Below are 26,106 nucleotides of genomic sequence, written 5' to 3'. Positions count from 1 at the left end.
TTCAGCGTTCGTTTCATGACGGCGCACATGTTTTTCCCTACTCTTAAGCTGCTGCAACGCTTCTTTTTTCCAATTCTGCAGTACATCAAATGCTGCGGTCTGGCCTTTTTCTTTAACAAGACCGACTCTAAGTATTAAATACGAGGGATCTCAAAACTACCATTGATTGGCCACTGAAGTTCGGAGGCATGTCTGGTTTGTCTGTGCCAAATATCATTAAATACTACACTTCCAATGCCATGCTTACAATACATAGTAAACGCCGGCGACCCCTCCTGCGGTGACGGGTGGCTAAATTCCAAAGATCGTCGATCGCTGCGGAATAATGCCCTAAAGCAGCTAGACAACCTCAAATACTTGGTGTTGCCTGGTCAATAATTGTGTCTGCAGATACAATGCGCCAAATTCAAATTGTCAGGGTTAAAATAAGAGTCGGGTCACGACTCACCTGACCAAACCTAAGGAGGACCATACGGTTTATCAAAGAACTTACCTAACGAATTTTACCTTGTGTTTGGTGATTTTGGCAAATCTGCCCGCCTCAAAAGTGGACCCTCGTCAAGATGCCGTCTCAGACCACACGGCTATCGTCCAAGGATTGGATCGTGCAGCGCTGTAGAGGTGTTGCGTCTCGTTCAGTCGGGCCCGTAATATCACACCGTCCGATCCCAGTCTGATAGCATGCGTCAACCTTCAATGATCCGGCCTCAATCTTGAGGGTCCCTATTCGGGCACCAACTGTGAAAACAGAAAAATAATATGAGTCCGGGAAGCCCAAAGGAAAACACACCAAACGCTGGTTACAAAGGAACATACAAAGTACTTTATTTTAAGGTTAAGCAGTGACAAAGTCTTTGACAGATCGGATAGCTTTCGGCCCTCAGCACAACACAACAAACTTCAAAGGGGTTCGATGTATTCAGTGAGAGAGTGTACATTGGGACAATCAGGCTTATATACATTTCTCCAGCCTTTTGTCCAACCCCTTCGCAGGTTAACCATTCCATGAATGTATTACTGGTCTAGGGTCTCTGCCAGGTCAACTTTTAATATATACATCAGTATGCACATAGATCAGTTCCATTGATACAGGTAATCCATTTACACACAGGTCAACAGAAGGACAAGGTCTCAGTTCGCGACCCTAACAAGGGGCCTGCAGGCAAGTTATACATTAGCTGCACTGAGGTCATGATGACCAGATTCTGTTCGGAATGGCATCGTCCACCATTTTGATGTACAGGGTGACTTTTACACAGCAAGAGAACCTAAAATGGCGGCTTGATTCAAGATGGCGGCTTGCATCAATCTCTAAGGTCAAGACCTTGCCGTAGAGAGTTATTCGCGTACAGTTTTAAGCAACTTGGCGTAGGCCAATATACATACAATCCTTACAATAGGAGGCATAATTTAATATCCAGTTTGACATCACCTCTCCGGAGCATGTCGGCCGCCGGAGGATTTACGAGGTGAGGTGTTCCTCTTGCGAATGCTCGTTCCTGGCTTCAGACCCCCATGCACTCTGTCTTGAGTGTTTGGGGCCCGACCACCACTGGGACTCATGTGCGGCCTCAGTCACAGTGCATTGAAGAATAGGTTGTCGTTGTGGAGGGAGATCTTCCACACTTCTCCCCCTCTCCACCTTAAGGACTTTGTCTCCGGGACCTCTCGTCAAGATAAAGTAGGACCTCTGTTCAGCATGGCTCCACAGCACAGAGATCCACGGATCGGGGTTCCTCGCATTCAGGTTCTGGCTGGCCCAAGGCCTCTAAGGCTACCGGCTCCCAAGCCGAGGGGTTAGGGTGCTCTTCCGTGTGGTCTGGGGGACAGAACTGAGGCCTTCCAGGCTACCGGCTCCCAAGCTGAGGGGCCTAGTGGCTCGACCAGGTTGCCCTCGGATGGACAACCAGGCCTGGCCTTTTCTTCTACCCCAGGAGGTAAGGGATAGTAGAGTACCACCTCCAAGTGTTGTTCCTTGGCTAGATCCAGCACTGCTACCGGCACAGGTGCCGAGGGCTCCCTGCGTACCGGAGCTCGATCCGAGGCCGCCATCCATGGCGTTCCGACTAACGGCCATCTGGCTGAGGGCTCGGCGCCTACCAAAGGGCTCTCTGAGATCATCGTCTCTGCTTCAGGCACGAGACCCAAGCTGTATCCTCTCGTGTCTGAGGCCTCTCTTGGCTCAGGGCCTTCATGCCCTGCCACTCAGGGCGTGGCGTAATGCTTTCGTCCATCGAGCGGGCTTTGCAGGATGATTCCAGCCCTCTTCCTTCTGGAAGATGCAGCGGATCCTATGGTGCCGGGTTTTGGTCCATGCAGATGCACATTTACCCATCACAACCCTACTGCTACATGCACCAGGCCCATCAGCGATTTGATCAAGAGCACAGGCCCAGCGCCTAGGAGGGCAGGGCTCCAAGGGACCCAGCAGCTAGTGAGGACCGCTTCTTTGAACGCTTCCTCTTCCTCATATGTTCCCCTCAGATGAAGGGGTTCCTGAAGGACATTGTGAAGGAGGCTATCCCCTAGGTGGCGCCACCTCGGCCCCTCCCCTGGAGACTCCTCATTCCTCTGGCTCTCCCGGCGCCGGTCCCCCCTCCAGTTCAGGCCCTACCATGGTGCTGACCCCTCTACCACCTCCTCTACCACCAATGCCTCCCCCTCAACAGCCGTTGGACTTGTCTGCGGCTCCAGACCTGGGGGGGTAACCCTGCCGGCACCTGTGTCCCAGTGACCGGATTCCTCTCGGCCTTTGAACAAGGGGGTGGGGGTGATGCCCAGGACGATGAGCCCTCGGCATCCGTTAAGGCCTTTCATGACCGCCTCCAGGGCCTGGCGGAGTTCTTGGTGGATTCGGTATGCTTGCAGAGGTCTTGCGGGAAATGCACCACAACCTGGTCTGGCATTCCACTCCAGAAGGATGTGCTGCAGGTTGCGCCGAAAGGTCTGGACAGTAGGTTTAGGCTGACGTACAGGGAGCCAATCTCCTTTCCTCCCAACCTCAGCCCCATTCCTCTGTGGTGGCACCGACCTCCTTATATTATAAACCGTAGTCTTTGTTATCTTCCTCCACTGCAGCCACTTTCAATTACCTCTCCAAGGAGGATGAAGCCCTCGAGTCCTTGGGAAAGTGCTGTTACTCCATCTCAGGACTGCATCTGCGGCAGGCCAATGCCGACGCCCTCTTTGCTGCGGCTAACCAAATCTGTGGCGGGAACTCTGGGAATTTCTGTCCGACCACCCTTCCGACAAACAAGTCTCCTTCAAGGCCGGTCTGGCTGATGCCCGGGCCATTGCGCAGGACCTCATGCAGGCTTCGGTCTTCCACATCGACACGGTCAGCAGAGGGCTGTGTCTTGGGGTCGAGATGAGAACGTGCAGGAGCAGATCCTAGATCTGCCCATCGATAGCGTGGACTTTCGTCCACTGATGATGAATTGACAAAGAAGAAAACCTCCACTCAAACTGCCAAGTCCTAGGCCATCCTGACAAAGCTGGGTCAGAAATCCTTCCTTCAATCTCAGGCTAAGACCCAGTTCAAACACGGAACCTTCTCTGGCTTCAAGGGTTTCAGAGACCACGGTACGCGAAGGCCTGACAGGTCATCCAGTGACAACGGAAGGAAGCAGCAGAGGATGTTGCATAGGTTTATTGTTCCCCCTCCTCTGCCCCTACTTCTTGACACCAAGAAGCAGTGACATCTGTTAATACAGCTCGCTCTCCTATGGGGAATGGGGGGGGGGGGTTTAGCTTTGTTACAGGACACCTGGAAGTGTCTTTTCAGCAACCTGTGGATCCTATCTGTAGTCTCCACAGGCTTCCGCCTTCCTCTGCCTCTACCATCCTCTCCTCTTCGTTCGATCAGGTTCCCGGCTCTTTTACGAGAGGTCCTTCTGCTCTTGGAGAGGCAGGTGATAGAATGGTTCCTCTTGTAGCCAGGGGCTTCGGTTACTATTCCAGGATTTGTGCGGTACCCAAGAACAACCAGGCCGGGCTGAGGGTAGTCCTGGACCTGTCTAAATCTGTCTTTATCGCTGGAACGCTTCAAGATGATTACTCCCGCAGACATAGAAAGTCTGTGTGCAGGGGACTGGATGTGTTCCTTGGACCTCAAGGATGCGTACCTGCATGTACCCATATATCAACCGCATCAGAAGTTTCTGTGGTTCATGATCATGTCAAAGTGCTGCCCTTTGGCCTGAACACGGCCCCGCGTGTCTTCACAAAGTTGATGAATGCAGTGGAGGGTCTTCTCCGCTTTGAGGGCCATCATCTGTACCCTAATCTGGACGATTGGCTGGTTAGGGCGGGTCACCCAAAGGGGTGGTGCCCTCCTGCCAGATATTGGCGGATACCCTTCATCAGATGGGCTTTTCCCTGAACCGTCAGTTATTGCCGTCTAAGGAACTAGTCTTCCTAGGGGTGCGTCGGAACACTACCATTCAGCGGGTGTTCCCCACGCCTGAGAGGCTTATGTCCCTCTGGAAGGTGGTGGGGCACTTTCTGACCAACTTGGCTTGGTGGTTCCAGCACATTCTGGGCCTGATGGTCTCCTGCGTGCTGACTGTGCAGCATGCCTTTCTCAAGAGGAGTCGCCTCCAGCTCCACCTGGCGGACAACTGGGATCAGGAGACTGGGTCTGTCGAACAGGATCCCAATACCACCGCTCCTTTTGCCTGACCTTCGCTGATGGCTGATGGACAGCAGTGTTGCAGTGGGAACCCCCTTAACCCGAACAGAGCCTTCCCTGGTAGTGACGACCGACTCCTCTCATTTGTGCTGGGGGCTACTCTGGAGGGCTATACGATTCATGGACCATGGTCCAGGACAGAAGCCCTCTTACATAGCAATCTGCCTGAGCTCATGGCAGTGGGCCAGTCCATCAAGCCATTTTTTACCCTAATCAGCGACAAGTTGGTTCTGGTCAGGACTGACAATTCTACTACAATGTTTTAGCTGAACAAGCAGGGTGGCACCTGTTCCCACCCCCACCCCCTCCTCCTCTGCATGGAGCAGGTTTTGATCTGGGAATGGGTTCTCACAGAGAGGATTTGGATTTCTGCTGGGGGACAGCAATGCAGAAGTGGATCAGCTGAGTCGCTTGGGGTTCAACACCTATGATTGGGAGTTGCATAACGAACACCACCTTGTTGCCCCTGTTCCAGCGCTGGGGGTTTGCAGACCTGTACTTGTTCGCCTCTCCTGGATGCCAAGTGCCCCCAGTTTGCCTTATGGGCAGGTCAGGGTCGATGGTCACTGGAAGACACCTTCCAGATCTGCTGGCACGGCCGCCGGTGCTACACGTTCCCACCCACCCCTTTGCTCCAACAGACACTCCACAAGTTCCGGGCTTCCATGGGCTGCAGCCTCATCCTGGTAGCCCCCACTGGCTTCGAGACCCTGGTTTACAGATCTGCTGCAGTTTTGCTCAGAGGGTCTGTCCATCTTCCGATCCGCAGCAGGGGCTTCCTGACACAGCAGGGCGGAGCAGTGGAGCATCCGGATACAGCCAGACTGGCCCTGGTGGCCTGGCTCCCGATTAGCTGAGGCTTCAGCATGCTCAATTTTCATCATTCAGCAGGCCAGGGGGCTCTCGACTTGGTCCCAGTATAAAAGCAAAAGGACTAGGTTCTGCCATTGGGCTCATGACAGTGGTCTGATCCCTGTCACCTGTCCTCTGGATGACGTTCTGGCCTTTTCAGCACACCTGGCTCAATCTGGAGTGCATGTGGATACCTGCCACATGTATTTGGCGACCAAGAATTCCCCATAGCATGTTTTCGGTAGCCAACCCGGTGGTTAAGGCACACCGTAAGGGGTTGTCTAGGCTTTTTCCTCCGGTGCCTAGGCTGCACCCGGTCTAGTACCTCAATGTGGTTCTTGCAGTTTTGCAACGCAAGCCTTTGGAGCTGAAGGCCTCTGTGGACATCCTCTTAGTAAAACTGAAGACTGTTTTATTGGTGGCTCTCACCTCTGCGCAGAGCGTTAGTGAGCTACAGGCGTTGTCTTCCTGGAAGCCCTTCACCATGTTTCACAACAACAAGGTGTAGAGGAGGTCCCAAGCACGACCTGCACTCAAAACGTTCATTTTGAAGTACCAGGAACTTTCACGCCGAAGTATGTGACGTATGATGTGCAAATAAACCAGCAGAGAGCCACAGTGGGGCTCTGCCCAGTACCTATCAAACTGACAGCACCTATTGAAGTACCTGCACATAAGAAACCTTGGACAGTAAGGTACCAATTGAGGAAACCATATCAACAAGTGAGACAAACTGACACTTGCCAAAACACAATGCCTGAAGAAGCCAAGAAAGTCCTAAAGGAAGACGAATAGTGACATCGCAAGAACCCGGACTCACTCACATATAGAAGATATGACGACCTGCGAATGACGAAAAGAGACGAAACACCATAGATAAGTGACATCCTGAGTTTAACGTTAAATGAGTGATGGCAAATGTAAGAAGCGTATGCCATAAGTGTGATGAAGACATGCAGCCAGTTTACATGTGTCCATATGCTTGGAACCGGAAGAAAGCGAAGAAAATTGTGCAGCTTGCTATGCTTAGTAGTAAGATAGATTGAGGCAAGCGCCACCTATACATATCTACCTCAAAAAGGAACATTTTATTTAAGTATACTTCCACTATGCACAAGAGCAGAATCAACCAAAGGTTACTAAAGGTCTCAGGAGAGGAGCCCCTCAGCGCGTAAATCGAAATCTAAAGAGGGAGAGAAACTCAGAGGCGTGCAAATCGTGCCAAGAAGCCAAGGTCGTATCGGCTGAAATAGACCAACAGTAGATACAATTAATGAAGCAAAGAGCAGAGTATTCTGTTCAGAGAGTTCAAGATAAGCCGCAGAAGGCAGGTGGTGGGCAAAACTAAATCAAATGCATGAATTGCATGGAGAATGAGACGATTTCACAGTGTCTGAATCGCGTCACAAGCCAAGCGAGAAGAGATGAAACTTTCACACCTACGCGTAGCCTTGTGCCATGCACAGATATCTGAACTTTTCCTGACAGAGATGCAGTCTCGAGGCCAACCACAAAGAAATAATTGGCACATGACCACTGAGGTGATGATTGATTGTAGCAATAATTGGAGGAAGGCTGGGGGAGCAGACAAGCACCCTGCACCTGGCTGGCTATTCTGCACGCTTGAAAGCTAGTGGAAAAGTATGAGTGGGGTTGGTGCCAACCCAATCATAGTGGACCAAATAATCTAGGGTCCTATAGTTGGTAGAACCAATGAGACGACGTACTTTTAATGACGTCCATAGTAGCCATTTTGAAGGAAGGGCTTAGATACCCCACCTGACACTGTTTATCCAATCCACAAACACTGAACGAAAGCGGATGCCCTGGGGCACAAATATGCCGAAAAGCAGAGAAAACTGCACACGCCAGGCAAAGCTAGAGGCAAGTAAATATCAGCGAAGAATCGACATCGCGCCCAAGATGGCCGCAAGCTCTACCCGACGCATAGCAGCACACACAGTGCGCACGGAGCCAGATGACACACTGCGAGAAGAACTTGTCCAGCCCTAACAGCAGCTAAGGCGGGGAGAGCCGACACCCGGAACGCTGGTGGGGTATTCCCTGGCCCCCACGGTAGTACCGCAACAAACAGCAGCCTTACCGAGGATCCTGAGGAACACCCGGCGCAAGCTTGGCGCCACCCCCGGCAGAGGGGCCCGACCTGTGGGGTTCGAGGTGTGTGCCTCTCGGTGACGTGTGGAATCCAGGCAGTGCCACAGCAGAGCACGAGGGGAACCGATGGACGGACCGGGCCCCCGCCGTCACCCCCCGATCATGGTGCAGTCGGAGGAGGTCCTGCGGAGGTAGAGCGGGAAAAGGAATCGAAGCAGAGGAAGCCCAGGCGGCCCTGCCGGTGAGTGCACCCCCGGGTCCATCCGGCGCAAACCCTCACCTGCATAGCGCGGATTCATAATAATGCACCGGCCTAACCCGGGGGCCGTGCACATCCATCCCGAACTGGAAACTTCGACACCGGTAGGGAAGGAGATAAAATCCAATACACCCACAGAGCACTACCAGTGAAGCACACGTGTAGAGTGGCATAAATAAAGTCAGCTCTACCCTCAAAATAAAGAATTCTGCCACCCAGCCAACAAAATGTGTTTACCGCGCCTCAAACCAGCAAGCCAGTAAAGCACACACATCTGAGGGCATGGCTCAACACCCGACGCAGGCCATGATCAGTGCTGACAAAAGCCACGGCCCTGGGCGCACCTGTGAGTACCCAGCAAACTCCATCTGGCAACAACCTGGCGCTGACCACCAGTCCACATCAACTACCGCCTGACCAAAAGTGAGGGGAGAAAGTGGTTAAACAGGACACATAAATATAGTACAGGCTGGTAAAACACAGCCCGGTCTTGCCAGAACACCGCAACTGCAGCAAAAGTCGAGAAGAAATCGTTCTGGGGTAAACAGTGAGTATTGGGCTGTTGCCACACGGGCCACCTCCCATACGCAATACTGCACAGTACCCTCGCTGCCCGACACAGCGAGATCATTCCACAAGGCTCTGCAATCCATAGGGAAAACGCCATACATGAGGCGAAGAACGAAACGCAAGTGCTACGTTGGATCAAGTACAACTACCAAGCGGCAAGCATGGGGACGGACAAACCAAAGAAACAATCTACTCAACACAGAATTGATCAATACACAACGCCCTCCACGCAAATTCAAGATCCCCAAGCATTGCCCTCTGCGATAATGGAGCAAGAGCATGCGTTATCCCTAAAAGACATCATGGGCGCAATAGCAGACTCCCGCTCATCCATGGAGCAAAAGATGGACGGGATAAGCATGGACGTCGGTCGGGGGGCCTCTCTGCAAATGCCATAGCTTGGTTAAAATCTTTTTTAGAGGGTCGACAATCTCAGGTATACTGGGGGGATTGTGCCTCTGAACCACAGATACTGACTTGTGGAGTCCCTCAAGGGGCATGTCTCTCCCCTTTGTTTAATATTTATATCCTCCCCCTCTGTTATGATTTAGAACTTTTTCAAATTTTCTTCTGCAACTATGCAGATGATTTTCAATTGGTCCTTGACATCACTGGCAATCATGATACCGACCAACACCTGGTGGACACGATGTATCAACTAATAAAAAAGTGGATGTCTACCAATTGGCTCTGCCTAAATGCATCAAAAACTGAGCTTATGCCTTTTGGACCCACCCAGGCACTAACTAAACTGGACCAGGCGTACTCAGGCTTTAGGATTGATGGCAGTGACATAAAAGTCATGCAGAAAGTTAAAACGCTAGGTACTTACATGGAGAGCAGCTTAGATTGTGATGCTCACGTTACAGCTATTTCTAGGAGCACTAACTACCATCTTAAAATCTTAAAGTGCTCAGACAGGTTGCCCCACTTGTCTCTATCGAAAACCGCACTAAACTTGTGAGAGCTGTCATTTTACCTCGCGTGGATTACTGTAATGCACTTTTATGTGGGGCAAGTAAAGCTGATCTCCTTGAACTTCAGAAAGTACAAAACAAAGCCATCCGTATCATTTTTCAGATGAAAAATTCTGAATCGATCACTGCTGCCAGAATAAAACTACACTGGCTCCCGGTAGAGGCTCGCATTCAGTTTAAGCTACTTACCATTTGCCATAAATGTATTTATGGGTCTGCACTTAGCTACCTGAAAGACGTTATATATACCTATCAATACACAAGAAGACTCAGATCAGCTGAAGATCTTCTATTAGCCCACCACCGTGTGAAACGAGCCCGTGGGCTTGGCAGAGCGTTTCATATCCAAGGCGCCAAAGCCTGGAATGCCCTACCAGCTGCTTTGCGTAAAACCGGGGACCTACTTGTGTTTCGGAAACTTCTGAAGACTCACCTTTTCTATTAATACGTTTCCATTACTGGTGGCCACCAACTTTTCTGTCTCTCGGCGCCTGGATGCCTACGGGCTTTGGCGCGGTATAAGAAAAATAACATAACAACATAACATAACGTCTCCCTCGTTAGACACGACCTGCATAAACTAACCCCACGCCGAGGACGCGCTGCACAGCATGCAACAACTACTACTACAAGGCGTCTCGACCAAACTTAAAATACTGATAGACAGAATTGAAGAAGGGGAAGGGAGATCAAGGCGTAACAACGTACGCATACTCCGCATACACGAAAAAGCGGAAGGCTCCAACGTAGAACTTTTTCTTGAACAATGGCTCACAGACCTTTTTGAACCGGACATCTTCTCCAAGTTCTTCTCCATTGAAAGAGCACACCGCATGCCGACAGGAAGACCGGTGCCCGGCACTCCACCACGCACCATAATAGCGAAGCTCCTGAATTACAGAGACAGTGACATGTTGTTACAACGGGCATGCGCCAAGGGCACTATCACCTTCAATGGATCTAAAATTGCCTTCTTCCCTGATTATACGAGAGAGGTACAGAAGGCAAGGCAATCGTTTGACCCGCTGAAAACACATCTACACTCACTGGGGGTCAAGTACGGACTGCTCTTCCCCGCCCGGCTCAAGATATACCATAAAGGAACCACGGTTCACTTCGACCCCAAGGAAGCATGGCGTTGGGATGAGCAGCACATTGATGGATACTGGTCATCACCTCGAAGCAACAGGAACAGAAACCCTAAGGTGCCTGTGGACCGCCGACCAACGCCACCACAGTCACTGAGGCAGGACCCGCTGGAAGACATCGGGGGCTGATACTCAACACAAATCACGACAGGACCCTCCACCCATGACAGTAAGTGGTAGACTGCAGGACCTAGCGTCCCTCCTGTTGTCCAGACACTCCACAGTAGGCGTAACATGCTAATACAATGCGTCCACGGAAAAGAGACTTCCCCTGCCGACAGACCTCCCTGCAACTCCGTTGGAGTAAGGCAACACCGACAAACCACTTACACTAGAAAGAACAGGACTAGTCTACGTTAAAGGTTTACTGCATGTGAGTTGTCCAGTTGACAACTAAGAAGTTTGTATGTTCGGGCGACTGATACTTCCAGTTGGGGGGCGTATAGGGTGGGGGGTTAGGGGTTGGTTTAGTTTAGTTATTAAGCAGATCCATCAAGTACAACGCGCACACAAGCATGGCGAGAAGGCAGAAACATACAAGCGAAGCCCAGAGAAGTTCTTCCTATCGGGTACCACAAGAAACAATTACCCCTGTCGCTAATGGCCATAGCAACAAGTAACAACACTTCCAGAACCATCCGAGTCATGACTTGGAATGTCAATGGCTTAGGAAATAGGATCAAAAGACGATTAGTCGTGCAATTCCTGAATAGACACACGCTAGCCATAGTATTCTTAACCGAGACTCACTTAGCAGGCACAAACTGCACTCTATTCAAACACACAAATTACAGACTAGAAATTCACGCATGGGTTTCACTATGGGCTCCAGCAGTGTATTGATACTAATCCACAAGAAACTCCCCTTTTGCTTGAACACCGTCTCCCAGGACACAGGAGGCAGGTACACGTATGTAAAAGGATCACTCTGGGAACAATCTATTCCACTAATGGTGGTCTACGCACCACCCAATCTACTGTCACCTCTACTTGCCAATGTCTCCCCCCCCACACCCCCCCCCCTCGCAGAGGACACGTCTGATGTCATGATAGTGGGAGGTGACTTTAATGAGGTTATGGACTTGTGACTAGAACATACACATATACGCAGTAGGAACCCGACAGCGAATACCAAACTGGCCACATTTGCAAATGCCCTGGGAATGCGAGATGCATGGCGTGACCTCCATCCCAACTGCAGAGAATACTCCTATCAGTCCGGGGCGCATGCCTCGCTCTCAAGATTAGATTACTTTTTTCTCCCATCTACAGACATACGTAAAGCACACAAGGCATATCTACTCCCCAGAGGAGTATCTGACCACTCTCCTCTGGTACTGGAACTCAACACCTCTAGGCCGACCCCCCACCCAGCTGGTGCTTCAATAATTACTACCTGGGTTTTCAAGAGCTAGTAGACAAAATTCAAAGCACAACTAAATCTTACTTCGAATTAAACACGGAGGCCGCTGCCAATCCCGAGACACTATGGGAGGCGTACAAAGCGGTGCTTAGAGGTGAAATTATCTCCTGGACCTCCGCACACAAAAAGGACTACCTCTCCAAGACACACGAAGTGGAACAACAAGTAAGGCACGCAGAAGAAACCCACCTAGCTCAGGACACACCAGAGACACACCGGGCATTATCGTTAGCACAAAAACGCCTGCAGAACGTAGCATTAGACAATGTGAGGCAAGCACACAGGTCAATGCGAGCAAGAGTGTTCGAGACAGGGGATAAAGCCAATAAGATCCTGGCCTGGTTGGAACGTAGGGAGGAGGCACGCAGCCAAGTCCGACAGCTAAATACAGGAGACTCATTCCCACTAGTAACAGACCAAGACATAGCAGGGGGATTTGCAGCCTGTTATGCTGATTTGTACAGGGCACCTACCGCCCCTATTGATAGCTCGATCATGGTGGAAATCACCCTCCCCACCCTTAACACGTTGCAATTGAATCTACTGGAGAAGGAAATCACGTAAGAAGAGGTGCTGGCAGCCATGGCCGGACTCCAATCCAGGAAAGCTCCAGGCCCGAACGGCTTCCCAGTAGAGCTATGGCAGAAAGCAGGAGCAAACGTAATCGCTCCACACCTGCTACGCATGTACCAGAATGCACGAGAACAAGGCTTCCTATCCCCGGACTTCAGGGAGGCTACAATAATAGATCTTCCCAAGGCAGACAAACCCCTCTGAGCTCTGCAGCTCTTACAGACCTATTTCCCTCATAAATAGTGAAACAAAGATATTGGCCAAGGTATTAGCGGACCGACTACAAGTCACCCCTTCACTGATACATCCAGACCAATGTGGGTTTATGCCCCCAGAGATCAACCCGCATGAACCTCTATAGACTGCATTTAGCTTTGGAAAGAGCTGGCAACCTCCAGAGTCCGATGGCACTACTTGCAATTGACTTCGGGAAAGCCTTCGACTCAGTGTACTGGGAAGCTATCTGGGAAATAATGAGTCCCATGGGATTTGGACAACAATTTACGAGCTGGGTGAAACTCCTGTATAACGGGCCAAGAGCTAGGACCAAAGTTAATGGCTGGCAATCTGATCCTTTCGTCTTGGGAAGAGGCACGAGGCAGGGATGCCCCTTGTCAGCTATGATCTTTGCAATAGTCATAGAGCCCCTCGCTATTCTTCTGAGGGATACAACACTCTGGGAAGGTTTCCGATGGTCATGGGAAGACAAAGTCCCACTATATGCAGATGATCTGATGATTTATTTAAAAGGCCCAACTAACTCCTGCCATATAGTCACACACATGCTAGAGAGATACGGGGCCTTCAGTGGGCTGCGCGTAAACTGGTCTAAGTCTACACTGTTTCCGATAGGAGAGGCAAATATCACAACACCAAGTAACTACCCCTTCCGTATAGAAACTGAACAATTTAAATACGTAGGGGTACAAATCATGAAAAATCTTAGACTACATACCCAAGAATCTACACCCAATAGTAACAAGACTCGCGGAAGACACCCGACACTGGGTCTCCCTGCCATTGACGCTACTGGGTAGAGCAGCCCTTTTTAAAATGATTGCCCTCCCTCGGTTCTTATACATTCTACAAAATGCTCCATTACACATCCAAGAGAGTGAATTTCAGAAAATAGACCGGGTTCTTTGGAAACTATTGTGGGGCGGAGGACATGCACATATAGCGCTTTCCACACTTTAGCGGTCCATATGAGAGGGAGGAATAGGACTACCCAGAATACGAACATATTATTGGGCCAGCCAGATGGCAGTAGTAAATGACATGTTACACGGGAATATGACTCTACCACACATCAGAGGAATAAATGCTAACGGCACAACATCATCCCTGGAGCTCCTCTAAAGTGACCTGAGCAGAGCAGTGCCTCCCTCTATGCCATTACATATAACACGAAGAAACGCATAAATACATGGACTGGGATAACAAACGGACTCCTGTATAACCGCTGTGGAAAAATAGACTCCTCCCGGAGATAGGTAAACATCCCAGATGGCCTGCCTGGAAATCGCAAGGTATAGCAAAGATAGGAGATGTGGTGCAAGAGGGCAAGATAGTCCCGTTTGAAACACTGCAATCTACCTTCTCCCTCCCGCCCACAGAAAGATATCCCTATACACAAATGAAACGCGCACTAGGACACCACCCCCAGAATATATGTGATATGCCCGAATGTACACCAGTGGAGCGCAATATAGTTCTGGAACAAATCAAACACAAAGTCACCTCAACCATGTACAACGCAATCACATCCTTTGCCACACCGGAACTAGCCAGCCTAAAAATGGGAGCGGGACGTGAGAACACTACTGCCAGAGGAATGGGTAACCGCACTGATTGACCCCCGGGAGGTAACCATCTCGTCTAGGCTAAGGCTAGTCCAGCTCAAAATCCTACACCGCCCACTATCCGAGGGTGGCACTCTTTAGATGGGGTAGAACTTAAGACCCGCTATGCTTGCGATGTAAATGTGAAGAAGATACCTTCTTCCATGTAATATGGGAGTGTGACAACATACAGCCGTACTGACAGCGGTGCTGCAATGCGTTATTAAAAGTCTTGGGCAAACCAGTATCAAGAGATCCGAAACAACTACTACTGGGGCAGATATCGAAAGCGACCTATCACGATAGGAGAAGTTATTCTTGTCGACTGCCATGGTAATAATCAAGAGAAACATTGCACAGCTATGGGGGTCGGAGACAACACCCAGCCAGTGTATGGCAGGATTGGTCCAAGAGACCCACTCCCCTGTATCCTCTCCCCCCGGTGAAGTCCATGGCTCGTCAGGGGTCCCCCCTGCCACCAGGGCCCAGGTGGTGGGTGGGCCACTGGCTGAAGACATTTACCAAACCTGCTGAATTTAGCTAGGCCCTGGAAACCATTTTGTGAAATAAAGATGGTTTGAGCCCTGTGCACCGCAGCGCGGCCCCCACCCTTGGAGAGTTTCAATTATCCCTGTGGCCGCAGCTCTCTGGCAGATCCGCTGAGAGCCCGTTCCCATGAACAGACGGACATGAGCTAGTGTTGGATACCAACACTGTAACATTTCACCTTCCGCAGTGTATCGCTGTTTCCAGTATGATCCGGCCAGCAGGGCCGGGGTGGAAAATAACTGTAAAATGGTCCCCTGACAAAAGCAGAGTCCCCAAATACTAATGAGCAAACCACCTGTGATGAAACTTTTCTCTCCACAACCTCTCTGACTAAAAACCTGTAACCTCCATAAAAATGGCAGAATGTGTGCTTATATGACATTAGGGATGAAGCACCCACATCCCTGTAGCTATGCGCAAACAGTAAAAGTGTCCCGGGGGTTTTTCATGTTTTGTGTTTTACCAAGAAGCCTGCACCCCAAGGTCCCATGCCATAACTGAACTAATGCTGCTAGAGTGCAAGGGAAGACAAATGCAACCCTAGTGGGAGCTCACGTAAGGAGTGCATGAAAATGTATGTCCAAGCTCACCATGTGTCACTGCCGTCAGTCTTATTGGTGTGTTGTTCCTGCGCGCTCCACCAACCTTACTACTACCTCACTTACCGCACATGTATAGACATGTAACAAAATGTTGTGGTTGTTAAATACTTAGCGTATAAGTAATGTGTTCGAATTGGCCATATGGATGGCACTAGCAATGTCAAAAACGTGAGCTTTGAAAAGACTCAATGAGTATTGTATATTATGTGAATGTTTGTCTCTTCCACCTAAATCTGCGACACACGAGGAAAATACCTTTGTGAGCACATGCAAGGCCATTCCCCCTTGCCCCCAGTGAAGCCTGCCAGACGAAAAAGCAGAGGCCTGTGCTGCTCTGCTCCACCTCCCCCAATTCGGCTGGAGCCGCTTAAAATATTCACATTCCCCCGCAGCTCCCAAGGCCACAGCCTGCCACCTGAATTATTTACAACCCAGCAGTAAACCCCGGGCTTAAAACACAGATCCAAAGGCGCCCTTTCTTAGGCTCCACGATCCACCGGCTCACCTTAGGTTAATGGCACCTGTAAAATTAGGACACCCAATATTATGGCAACACTACAGGAACACATCCATAATGACTTCTAACGAGACATGATAACGCGGACCGCCTGTCCCATGCCCTGAGACCCAACCTCGCGACCTATGATACCCGGTCAACAGGACGATGGTAACCATGTATTGATGTATCGCCAAAAGACCCCACTCTAGGTGCATTCCTCCTGTGTTGCATTAACCTGTAGAATAACCTATTGGAAGATTTACCAGGGAAGATAATATTGCAATGTTGAATGACTGCGGTGTGCGTGGCCCTAGGGCAGAAAGCCAGGAAAGACATTCATCACTGACACTGGTCACGGCTCGCACAACAACACCGTCCGGATGAGCCCAGCTGACCTGCCAGGCCCAGCCCAACCCACAAGGGTAACCAGTGACGTCCTCCAGCCACAGCAAACCACATCGCAGCAACACCTATAGTTAGTCATCGCCACCCAATCCCCACGAACTTGTGCCCCCTATAGCATGTAGGTTCTTATGACGCATTCTGTAAATATATACGCCTGTCTTTGCTATTGTCAGACGGAGCGCTCTCGGAGTTTGCAGAGTTCTTTGCATGCCCTATTCTGATTGATAAACTCCCATTTAAGCTCACCCGCACTTTGTCCTGGCCTTATTCCCATCCTGGGAGAGTCCATTATTGTCTCTCATTGTGGGGAGGATCGTGCTATCTGGGGGACGCTCGCCTTCACCAGCTATGAACAATGGACCACGGATGTGGATATATGTGCTATAATGGAACACAGATTATGCACGGCAAGAGGGTGCCCTGCGCATTGTATGGTCCAGGCCATTTCAGGGGCCTACATGGGCAAACCTGTTCCTGAGGGGATTCATGCCCATGCGGTCAGAGTTAAGGCAATGGCCGTCGCATTTCAGAGACTTGCTTCTTGGGATGTCATCAGCAAGGCGGCCACTTGGGCCACTCAGTCGGCCTTCTGTAAACACTGTTTGCTGGACACCAGCTCCAGGTGCGATGCAGAGTTTGGTCAGGCAGTTCTTAAGAACCCTTTCTTGTCCTTTTTTGCTTCATCCTAAATATGAGGCAAGTTGTCACAGCTCCACCCTATTTTCTTTTTGAGTGGAATCACCTACAAGGATGGAGGAAAGGGGACGAGAAGTATGAGTAATTAAAGTTGCTCACTGTAGTGACTAGAGTACTCCTACTCCATTGTCCCTTTTCCTGCATACGTCCCTCCCACCTTCCCCTGCTAGTATGCCAATGGCTTATATGTAATATGACTAGCCAGGTATCTAAGCGTTCAAAGGGGACTGAGCGGAGTAAGTAACTTTTAATTCCTCACCTCAACCTCTGCAGGGTCTGTTGGCTGCACCCTCCATGATGCAGGCTTGTAGTCTGCTGCCTGCACGGTGCTCTGTGGACAAGACAGTGTCCCACGTGGGCCTGCACAGCACCACATAGTGCTTCCACTATCTCTCTGTGGAGTGCGGTGACCTTTTCTCCTGACCGTCTGCTCCTGTATCGTTTCCTGGTGGGGCACCCGCGGCTGACTCTTCAACTATTGCAGGCCTGCAGAGCACTCCCCCGCAGGTGCCGGGGGCTTCCTTGTGCCTCTTTCTGTCCGGGAACTGAAGTAAAGCACTGGCCCCCGAGCCCCCTCTAGCAGCTGGCGTCCAATGGCCCCGGCGTGCCCCGGTGTCTCTCCTGCGACCTCAGTGATATCCTGAGCCCGACGATGAGGGCCACAGCTGGCTGCAAAGCTCCACTCTCTCTTCCGACCCAGAGAGCTGACAAAATTGGACAGCGAAATCTGCATTATCTCCTCTGGTAACTTCCCTTATAGTTGCTGCGCTGAAATGGACGTGCTTATCTGTACTGCTTGGTTGTTTGGCCCTGCGGTAGCAGAGCACCCACACTTACTGCGTTTCCTCCCCAGGGGCCATCTTGGAATCCCCTATCCCTAATTCAAACAGGGCTATCCCTAAAAGAGAAAACAAAGCTTGGGTGCACGTCGTCAGTATGTCCAAACTGAATGTTCAAGTCCTCCATCCGTAACTCCCACTATAGCCCTGTCACAACTTAATCAAAACAAAATAATAAGGGTGTCTAAGTGGATGACTCCCGCCTCTTAGTAGGACCAACAGGATTTTAATGTCCCTCGAATACTGAGACTTGTTAGTTGATCCGGGAGAATGACTCCCTTCTCGCAGTTCGTTCTCACACTGTCAATCAGTTGACTCAGTTCCTGTGTACTTCTCTGTAAGGGTATTCTGTAGCTTCCAGGGTTACTTGCTTGGGTATAATGACATATTTCTCCCTTCAACAGTTCAGTGGATTTATGTCGGGCAATGCATAGAGTGGCTCTCCCTTGCGACACTTTGTACTTCTGATTCCAATTCACTTGGTTTTTATGGTCGCTTGATAAGAACAGAAGTAGGGACCAGCCTCTTGCGCTTCCACCCATGCTGGATTGCCCATACTCCCCGTTACCTTTGGGGACCTCTATGCACAGTGTCCAACCTTCCTTGGCTCAAAGGGCGTCTCTTTCCAGCCTCCTTTGGCCTTACTTGGCTAAACTGGTTCCACGGCAGCCCTTCGGTTCACGGCTCCTTGCAGTGTCAACGCAGTTGTTGGACTGCATGGCCCATCTCCCCCTGGAGGTCGTGCCACTGCCTCGCCTACTGCTCTCTAACTTTGGTCCTGTTGCCACAGGACCACCCAAGAATGTTCTCACCCCAGTGTGAGGGTCCTCCGCCCTCTGGTCGGTTTGACCTTCTGGAGGCCACTGTTGACGGCTCTCTACCTTGACGTCATTCTGTTTCTGGATGGGCCAGTTCGATGACCATATTGGTCTGTTTTCAGTTTTTATAGGGCCGGCTGGATGAAAATGAGGCACAGACTCTCGTCGCTTTTCCAGACGTTATGCTCTTCACTCCTTGGTTCTTACTGGTCTCAGTAGTTGGGACTGGATTGGCATCCCAATACAACACAGGTGAAGTCGGGAATGTGTTATGTAAATCGGGGATGGGGAGTGTAACAGGAAAAGGGTGTGATCTTATAGACGTCCCTGTCACATGATTTTATGGTACCTAGCATCTCCACACTCTGAACTGTTTGACAGCTGAAGGAAACTCATTTAACATGGCCTTCAGATGGTAGTCTATGCTGGAGGACCATTCTTTTCGCAAAGACAATGGTGTAATGCATACATTGAACTTAGGTCTGCAACTTCTAGTCCATTGGAAAGGGGACCAACTGCTAATCTCCACTACTTGGTTGAAGTTGGAGGAACAAAGAAGACATATTTGGCTCAAGAATGTTCTTCAGTTTGTGTCAGAGGTTAAGAAAACTCCTGTTCTTTGGGATCCAAAGGAACGTTTTGGCTTCCACCAAGTTTATTTGTGGTGTGGCATTGTATTTTCAATGATAGAAGCATTTTGTTCACCAATTGGAAGTAAATTAGTCAGGCATTTGAAATGTATAGAAGAGAATAATAGTGCTGTAGTTTGAAATTTGGTTATGGCCTATAAACTGTGCATGTATGGTATTTTCTTGGTCTTAGATACAAAAGAAATTCTGGCCCACCTTTAGTGGCTGTGAAATTAAGTGCATTAGCCTTGATGCAGTATTTGTAATGAAGGCAAGCGTCCCCAGATAGCACGGTCCTCCCTGCAATGAGAGACAATAATGGACTCTCCCCTGGATGGGAATAAGGCCAGGACAAAGTGCGGGTGAGCTTAAATGGGAGTTTATCAATCAAAATAGGGCATGCAAAGAACACTGCAAACTCCGAGAGCGCTCTGTCTGACAATAGCAAAGACAGGCGTATATATTTACAAAAAACGTCATAAGAACCTACATGCTATAGGGGGCACAAGTTCGTGGGGATTGGGTGGCGACGACTAGCTATAGGTGCTGCTGCGATGTGGTTTGCCGCGGCTGGAGGACGTCACTGGTTACCCTCGTGGGTTGGGCTGGGCCTGGCAGGTCAGCTGGGCTCATCCGGACGGTGTTGTTGTGCCAACCGTGATCAGTGTCAGAGATGAATGTCTTTCCTGACTTCCTGCCCTAGGGCCACGCACACCGCAGTCATTCAACATTGCAATATTATCTTCCCTGGTAAATCTTCCAATAGGTTATTCTACAGGTTAATGCAACACAGGAGGAATGCACCTGGAGTGGGGTCTGTTGGCGATTCGTCAATACATGGTTACCGCCATCCTATTGACCGGGTATCAGAGGTCGTGGGGTTAGGTCTCGGGGCATGGGACAGGCGGTCTGTGTCATCATGTCTTGTTAGAAGTCATTATGAATGTGTTCTTGTAATGTTGCCATAATATTGGGTGTACTAATTTTACAGGGGCCATTACCCTAAGGTGAGCCGGCGGGTCGTGGAGTCTAAGAAAGGGCGCCTTTGGATCTGTGTTTTAAGGCCGGGCTTTACTGCTGGGTTGTAAATAAGTCAGGTGGCAGGCCGTGGCCGTGGGTGCTGCGGGGGAATGCGAATGCTTGAAGCGGCTCCAGCCGAATTGGGGGACGTGGAGCAGCGCGGCACAGGCCTCTGCTTTTTCGTCTGGCAGGCTTCACTGGGAGGAAGGGGGAATGGCCTTGCATGTGCTCACAAAGGTATTTTCTTCGTGTGTTGCAGACTTTAGGTGGAAGAGATATAAACATTCATATAGTATACAGTACTCATTAAGTCTTTCCAAAGCTCTCGTTTTTTGACATTGCTAGTGCCATCCATATGGCCAATTTGAACACATTACTTGTACACTACGTTTTAACAACTACAACATTTTGTTATGTTTATACATGCGCGGTAAGTGAGGTAGTAGTAAGGTTGGTAGAGCACGCAGGAACAACCCGCCACTAAGACTTGCAGCAGTGGCACATAGTGGGCTCAGACACACATATGGTGCATTTTTTCGTGCACCCCTTACATGAGCCCTCAGTATGGTTGCATTTGTCATCCTTGGAACTCTAGCAGCATTAGTTCAGTTTTGGCGCGGGACCGTGGGGTGCAGTCTTCTCGATAACACACATAACATGAAAAACCACCGGGACACTTTTACCATTTGCGCATAGCTACAGGGATGTGGGTGCTTCATCCCTAATGTCATATGAGCACCCATCCTGCCATTTTCATATATTTTACAGGTTTTTTTAGTCGGAGAGGTTGTGGAGAGAACGCTTTCATCACAGGTGGTTTGCTCATTAGTATTTGGGGACTTTGCTTTTGTCAGGGGACCATTGTACAGTTCTTTTCCACCCAGGCCCTGCTGGCCGGGTCATGCTGGAAACAGCGATACACTGCGGAAGGTGAAATGTTACAGTGTTGGTATCTAACACTAGCTCATGTCCATCTGTTCGTGGGAACGGGCTCTTAGCGGATTTGCCAGGGAGCTGTGGCCACAGGTATGAGTGATACTCTCCAAGGGTGGGGGCCGTGCGGCGGTGCGCAGGGCTCAAGCCATTTTTATTATACAAAATGGTTTCCAGGGCCTAGCTAAATTGAACAGGTTTGGTCAATGTCTTCAGCCAGTGCCCCACCCACCACCTGGGTCCTGGTGGCAGGAAGGACACCCGGTGAGCCATGAACCTCACCGGGGGAGAAGAGGCATGGGAGGGGGTTCTCCTGGACCAGTCCTCCCATACAGTAAGAACACCTTCAATAAGGGTTACACTGTTACATTCCCTCACTGTGTTATAACTGGGGAACTAGTTTCAATTAATGCGAAACAAGGGTTCAGCATATCAATCTTTTCACTGTTCAAATTGTTTTAATAGCTTCAGCGCACCATGGAGAATAAAGTGTTCTGAAAATGTACATTGCTGCAGGTACTATACTCTTTTATTAGTTGATGTGCTGGCATTGTTAATACCAGAGCAATTACTTCCTTTTTCATTTGTGCTCAAGGTCCAGAATTTGATTAGTCACTCACCGAGCAGGGAGCAATATTTGTGACTGTATTGAATGTGTTTATATACTCAGTCTAAGTACATGGGCATCAACTATGAAGCACACTGACATAAATATATTGACTTTGCTTCAACAGAGGAGGAGCTCAGGAAGCTCAGAGAAGAGACAAATGCGGAGACATTAAAGCAAGAATTAGAAAAAGAACGGCAGAGGAGATCAGAGCTTGAACAAAAATTCAATGAAGTACTTAAGACAAGGTACTGGAACTTAGATTTTAAAATGATTTCCAGCTCCGCTCTATGGTTTCTGCTTTCTTGACTAATTTAAGGATCACTAACGTTGGCTTGAAGCAGGAGTAATGGCAGCAGGTTATGTTTTTGTTTTTTAATTATTTGCATTTCATATGTTCTCTTAGAGTATGCAAAAAGGGTGTTTTTGGGAAATATGTTTTCATGGTATCTAGATCTCCAAACTGTTTTGAAAACCCTTCCCAACAGTGCACTCTGACTTGCCTTCTGTTACTAAGTTGTGCAACTCTGTGCTGTTATCCAGTCCATTTTACCTCTTATATTAATAAAATTCCCATTCCACAGTTGGAGACTTTCAAAGTTTTAAACATCATTTGAACTTTCCACTGCACCTCTCCAGGTACTCTACATTTTTGTTCATCCAGTTACATTTTCCTTTGCAGCCAACGGGTCACATTTACTGGCAACCCAAAGAGATTAGGTATTTATTAAAGACCACACCATGAGACAACCAATTGCCCCTGACATCAGTGTGCAACCTTCAGTGAACCAATCAAATCCTAGCAGCACCAACTACACGCTTCATAATTGTGATGTATGTAGTTCAGTCGAGTACTGTTATATTTGCTAATAATAACGATTCTTATTGGAACATTTAGAGGTGGGAGTCTTCTGGCATGAAGCATGTGCGACCAATCTGCACAGTGGAGTATCTTTGCTGAAAATGTTGGGGGGACATGACATCTAAAGGAAAGGCCCCTGCCAAATGGGGACAAACTGGCATGCCACTAAAGTTGGGGGAGACAAATCTGCTTGTCCCCCCCTAAAATTACGCCCATGAATCTGATGACTTTGTCACCTCTCTCCAAGCTGAAGCCACCCCTAGTCGGATTAGGGAGATGAGACTGCTATGCTTAAAACCTCCTACGGGGCATGGCAAGCAGGATCCTTCTCGAGATGACCCCACTTCGGGAACAGGGAAACCCCAGAGAGAAGTATAAAGGACCCTCACCTTCAAGGGTTATATGGGAATTACTAAATGCAATCCCACTAAAAAACATGGGTTAGTGCAGGGGTCCCCAACCCTTTGTGCAGAATGAGCAAAACCTGCATATCAAATGAAATTGTGAGCAACATCCATTTTTCGATTGAACATATCCATGCACAGTTGGCAGACAAATGATTGAAACACAAATTATAAATGTAATAAACGTATGACTGCTTATAGAACACTTTAATTTGTAGTACTTAATAGTTAGAAGACCACGTGCAATTCTAGTAAAGGAAATTTAAAGAACCTTTTACTTCTTTTGACATTAAGAGCTTGTTTACAGGAAATGCTGAGGAAATTGAATGGTCAGTAGTACATTCTTAGACACATAGGACCAGTCAAGTTAGTATAGTAGGACTAAATAAACATTACCAGGTGTTTCAGGTTCTTTTGTAAAATATTTTAAAGAAATTTAGTGCAAATGTTTGGACAATAAAATTGGTCAAAAATGGAACACTGATTTTCTGGTGTATTTTGGGGTTCTGCCCAGTGATTTTCTGAGATTTTTAATGGCACGTGGTGCACTCCTAAGCATACACGATCAACAATTCTGTTCCACAGTCATTAATTACTGTATTGTGGATTGCTCTTTCTTCAGGAATGTAATGACAATTTGCATTTCTGTTTGAACAAAGAGTGAACACTTTCCTCTTGGGTTATTTTATTTTTATTTATGTATTTATAACGCGCCGAAAGCTCGCAAGCATCAGGGCGCGACAGAGACACAAAGACTGAGAGTTCACAGGACAATACAAAGAGAAAGGCAAAAGGAGGGGGGAAAAAATAGGCTTTACATGAGGACCAGTGTGGCGGAGATGTTGATTTGAAAAGTGTGATCTTCAGCTGTTCCCTGAAAGGTTGAGTATTGCTTTCCAGTCTGAGATTACAAGGTAATTTATTCCAGTGGAAAGTGGCCTTGGTGGGTAATGCTCGACCTAAGCCTGTGGATTTACTAGGGAAGCTAGATTTAAGTAGTCCTTGTTTTGCGGATCTTAAGCTCCGGCACGGCTCATACCAGCTAAATTCCTTCTTTAGGTATGCTGGGGCCGTTCCGTATAAACAGCGATGGACCAGTGTTAACGATTTGAAAATAATACGTTCCTTCACTGCAAGCCAGTGTAGGTCGTTTCTGTCCTTTGTAATATGATCACGTTTGGACTTTCTTGTGATAGACCTAACTGCATTATTCTGAATGATTTGGCATTGTTTTATGCAGTTTCTGTTGGCGCCAAGCATCAAAGCATTGCCATAATCTAAACGAGAAAAAAATAGTGGCCCTGGCGATTGTGGCACTATTTTTGATATTTAGTAGGGGTCTAATGCGACAAAGGAGCCTCTGATAATATTGACAATTTCGTTTCAAGTAGGAGGTTTGGGCCTCGGCTCCTAGTGATGATTGTAAGTAGATGCCGAAGGTTTTGACCTTGTTTGACACTGTGATAGAGGAGTCTTTTATACAGAGCGAGGAGTAGTCTGGACCTAGAGGGTTACTTTTCTAATGGCCAAGGTAGGCACTACGAAGAAGATGTCCGACAAAATGGCTGTTTGGTGATGCCTACACTCAACAAGGAGGCATGGGAAAGAATTACTGAATCACAAGAAATAAATCTATTCTCTTAAAACTGTTCAGAGGCCACAAGGAAAGTGTCAGTTTGAGTCTTTGGTTGCAACTATCCGAGACAGAGCTATTGGCAAACAGCCTCCCCAATTTCAGGAAGTCCAGGTTATAGCAAGGGATGCTCCATGGTTCGATGCAGAATGTAGAATCTCGAAAAGAAAATTCAACCACGATTTAATGAGTGGTGTGTTCATGGCTGGTCTGATTTATAGTTTCAAAGTGGCATACAATAATTGCCAAAAGACAAAAAGAATGGATTGGAAACCAGGGGAGCATTTTAATGCAGTTGTTGAGACAGGCATTATGCCATCTGCCTGGACAAGTAGTCCTTGGGCCACCTAAAACATTGGCAGTAAGATATTCTCGAAAATTTGTTTCTCAGACTGGAAGTGTGGACTCAAAGTAACAATATCTTGAAGGCTTCTGAAACGGGTTCCATCGGAAGGCTTAGTATAGTGATCACAGCTTCACTCTGAGCACCTTCATGGAGAAATACAGTGATATTAAGGGAGGGAGATTTCTTTTTTGGCTTTATCAGATTTAGAGAAAACATTTGATTTGATTGATAGCAACATGGTGTGGCGTAATTTACATTTTATTGGGGCGCCTTATGTTTTATTAAATTGTATCCAACTGTGATATGCAGACATATTAGTGTCTGTACGATATACAAGATTAGGGAATTATACATTGTTTTCCCCGCCAATAAAGGTGACAAACAGGGATGACAGTTGACCCCAATGTATTCCTTTCAGATGTTTATTCTAGTACTTCTCTTAAAGTTAATCCACCCTTTGTGAAGGGTAAATTGTATAGCATACTTCTTTATGCCGAAGACATAGCTAATTTGGATTTGGGCCTGCTAAACACAAATGACTATTTTGAGAACTATAGTTTGAAATTAAATATGATGAAAACAAACATGACGGTGTTTGGGAAAAGGGTGAGACCTCTTAGCTAAATGATTGTAGAGATAAGGGAACGGTCTCATTTTTATGAGCCTACTCTTCTCAGAGAAAAGTGCTTGGGTCAGTCATATTCGGATGACAGCTGAAAGGGCACCATTAAGGATTAGGGGGCTCTGTGATATATCTGTAAGTTTGTATACCTCTGTAAAGTTCTCCGTTATGTATCTGTATTGGTATATAACTCT

The 26,106-nt window shown here is 48.4% G+C and overlaps 1 protein-coding gene across 3 annotated transcripts in view; it reads left to right on the top strand.

Moving 5' to 3' along the window:
* GRAMD4 (GRAM domain containing 4) overlaps window positions 1-26,106 on the top strand; it is a 2,133,975-nt gene that overhangs the window by 574,639 nt on the left and 1,533,230 nt on the right. For all 3 annotated transcript variants that reach the window (XM_069629242.1, XM_069629243.1, XM_069629244.1), the window contains one exon: window positions 22,173-22,293. In XM_069629242.1, the coding sequence (XP_069485343.1) occupies window positions 22,173-22,293 (121 nt within the window). The remainder of the gene's footprint in view (window positions 1-22,172; window positions 22,294-26,106) is intronic.

Source organism: Ambystoma mexicanum, chromosome 12 (assembly GCF_040938575.1).
Source record: "Ambystoma mexicanum isolate Mex_15411 chromosome 12, UKY_AmexF1_1, whole genome shotgun sequence".
Taxonomy (NCBI): Eukaryota; Metazoa; Chordata; class Amphibia; order Caudata; family Ambystomatidae; genus Ambystoma; species Ambystoma mexicanum.
The sequence above is the reverse complement of the archived record's forward strand: the minus strand, read 5'-3'. Positions and strand labels throughout refer to the sequence as shown.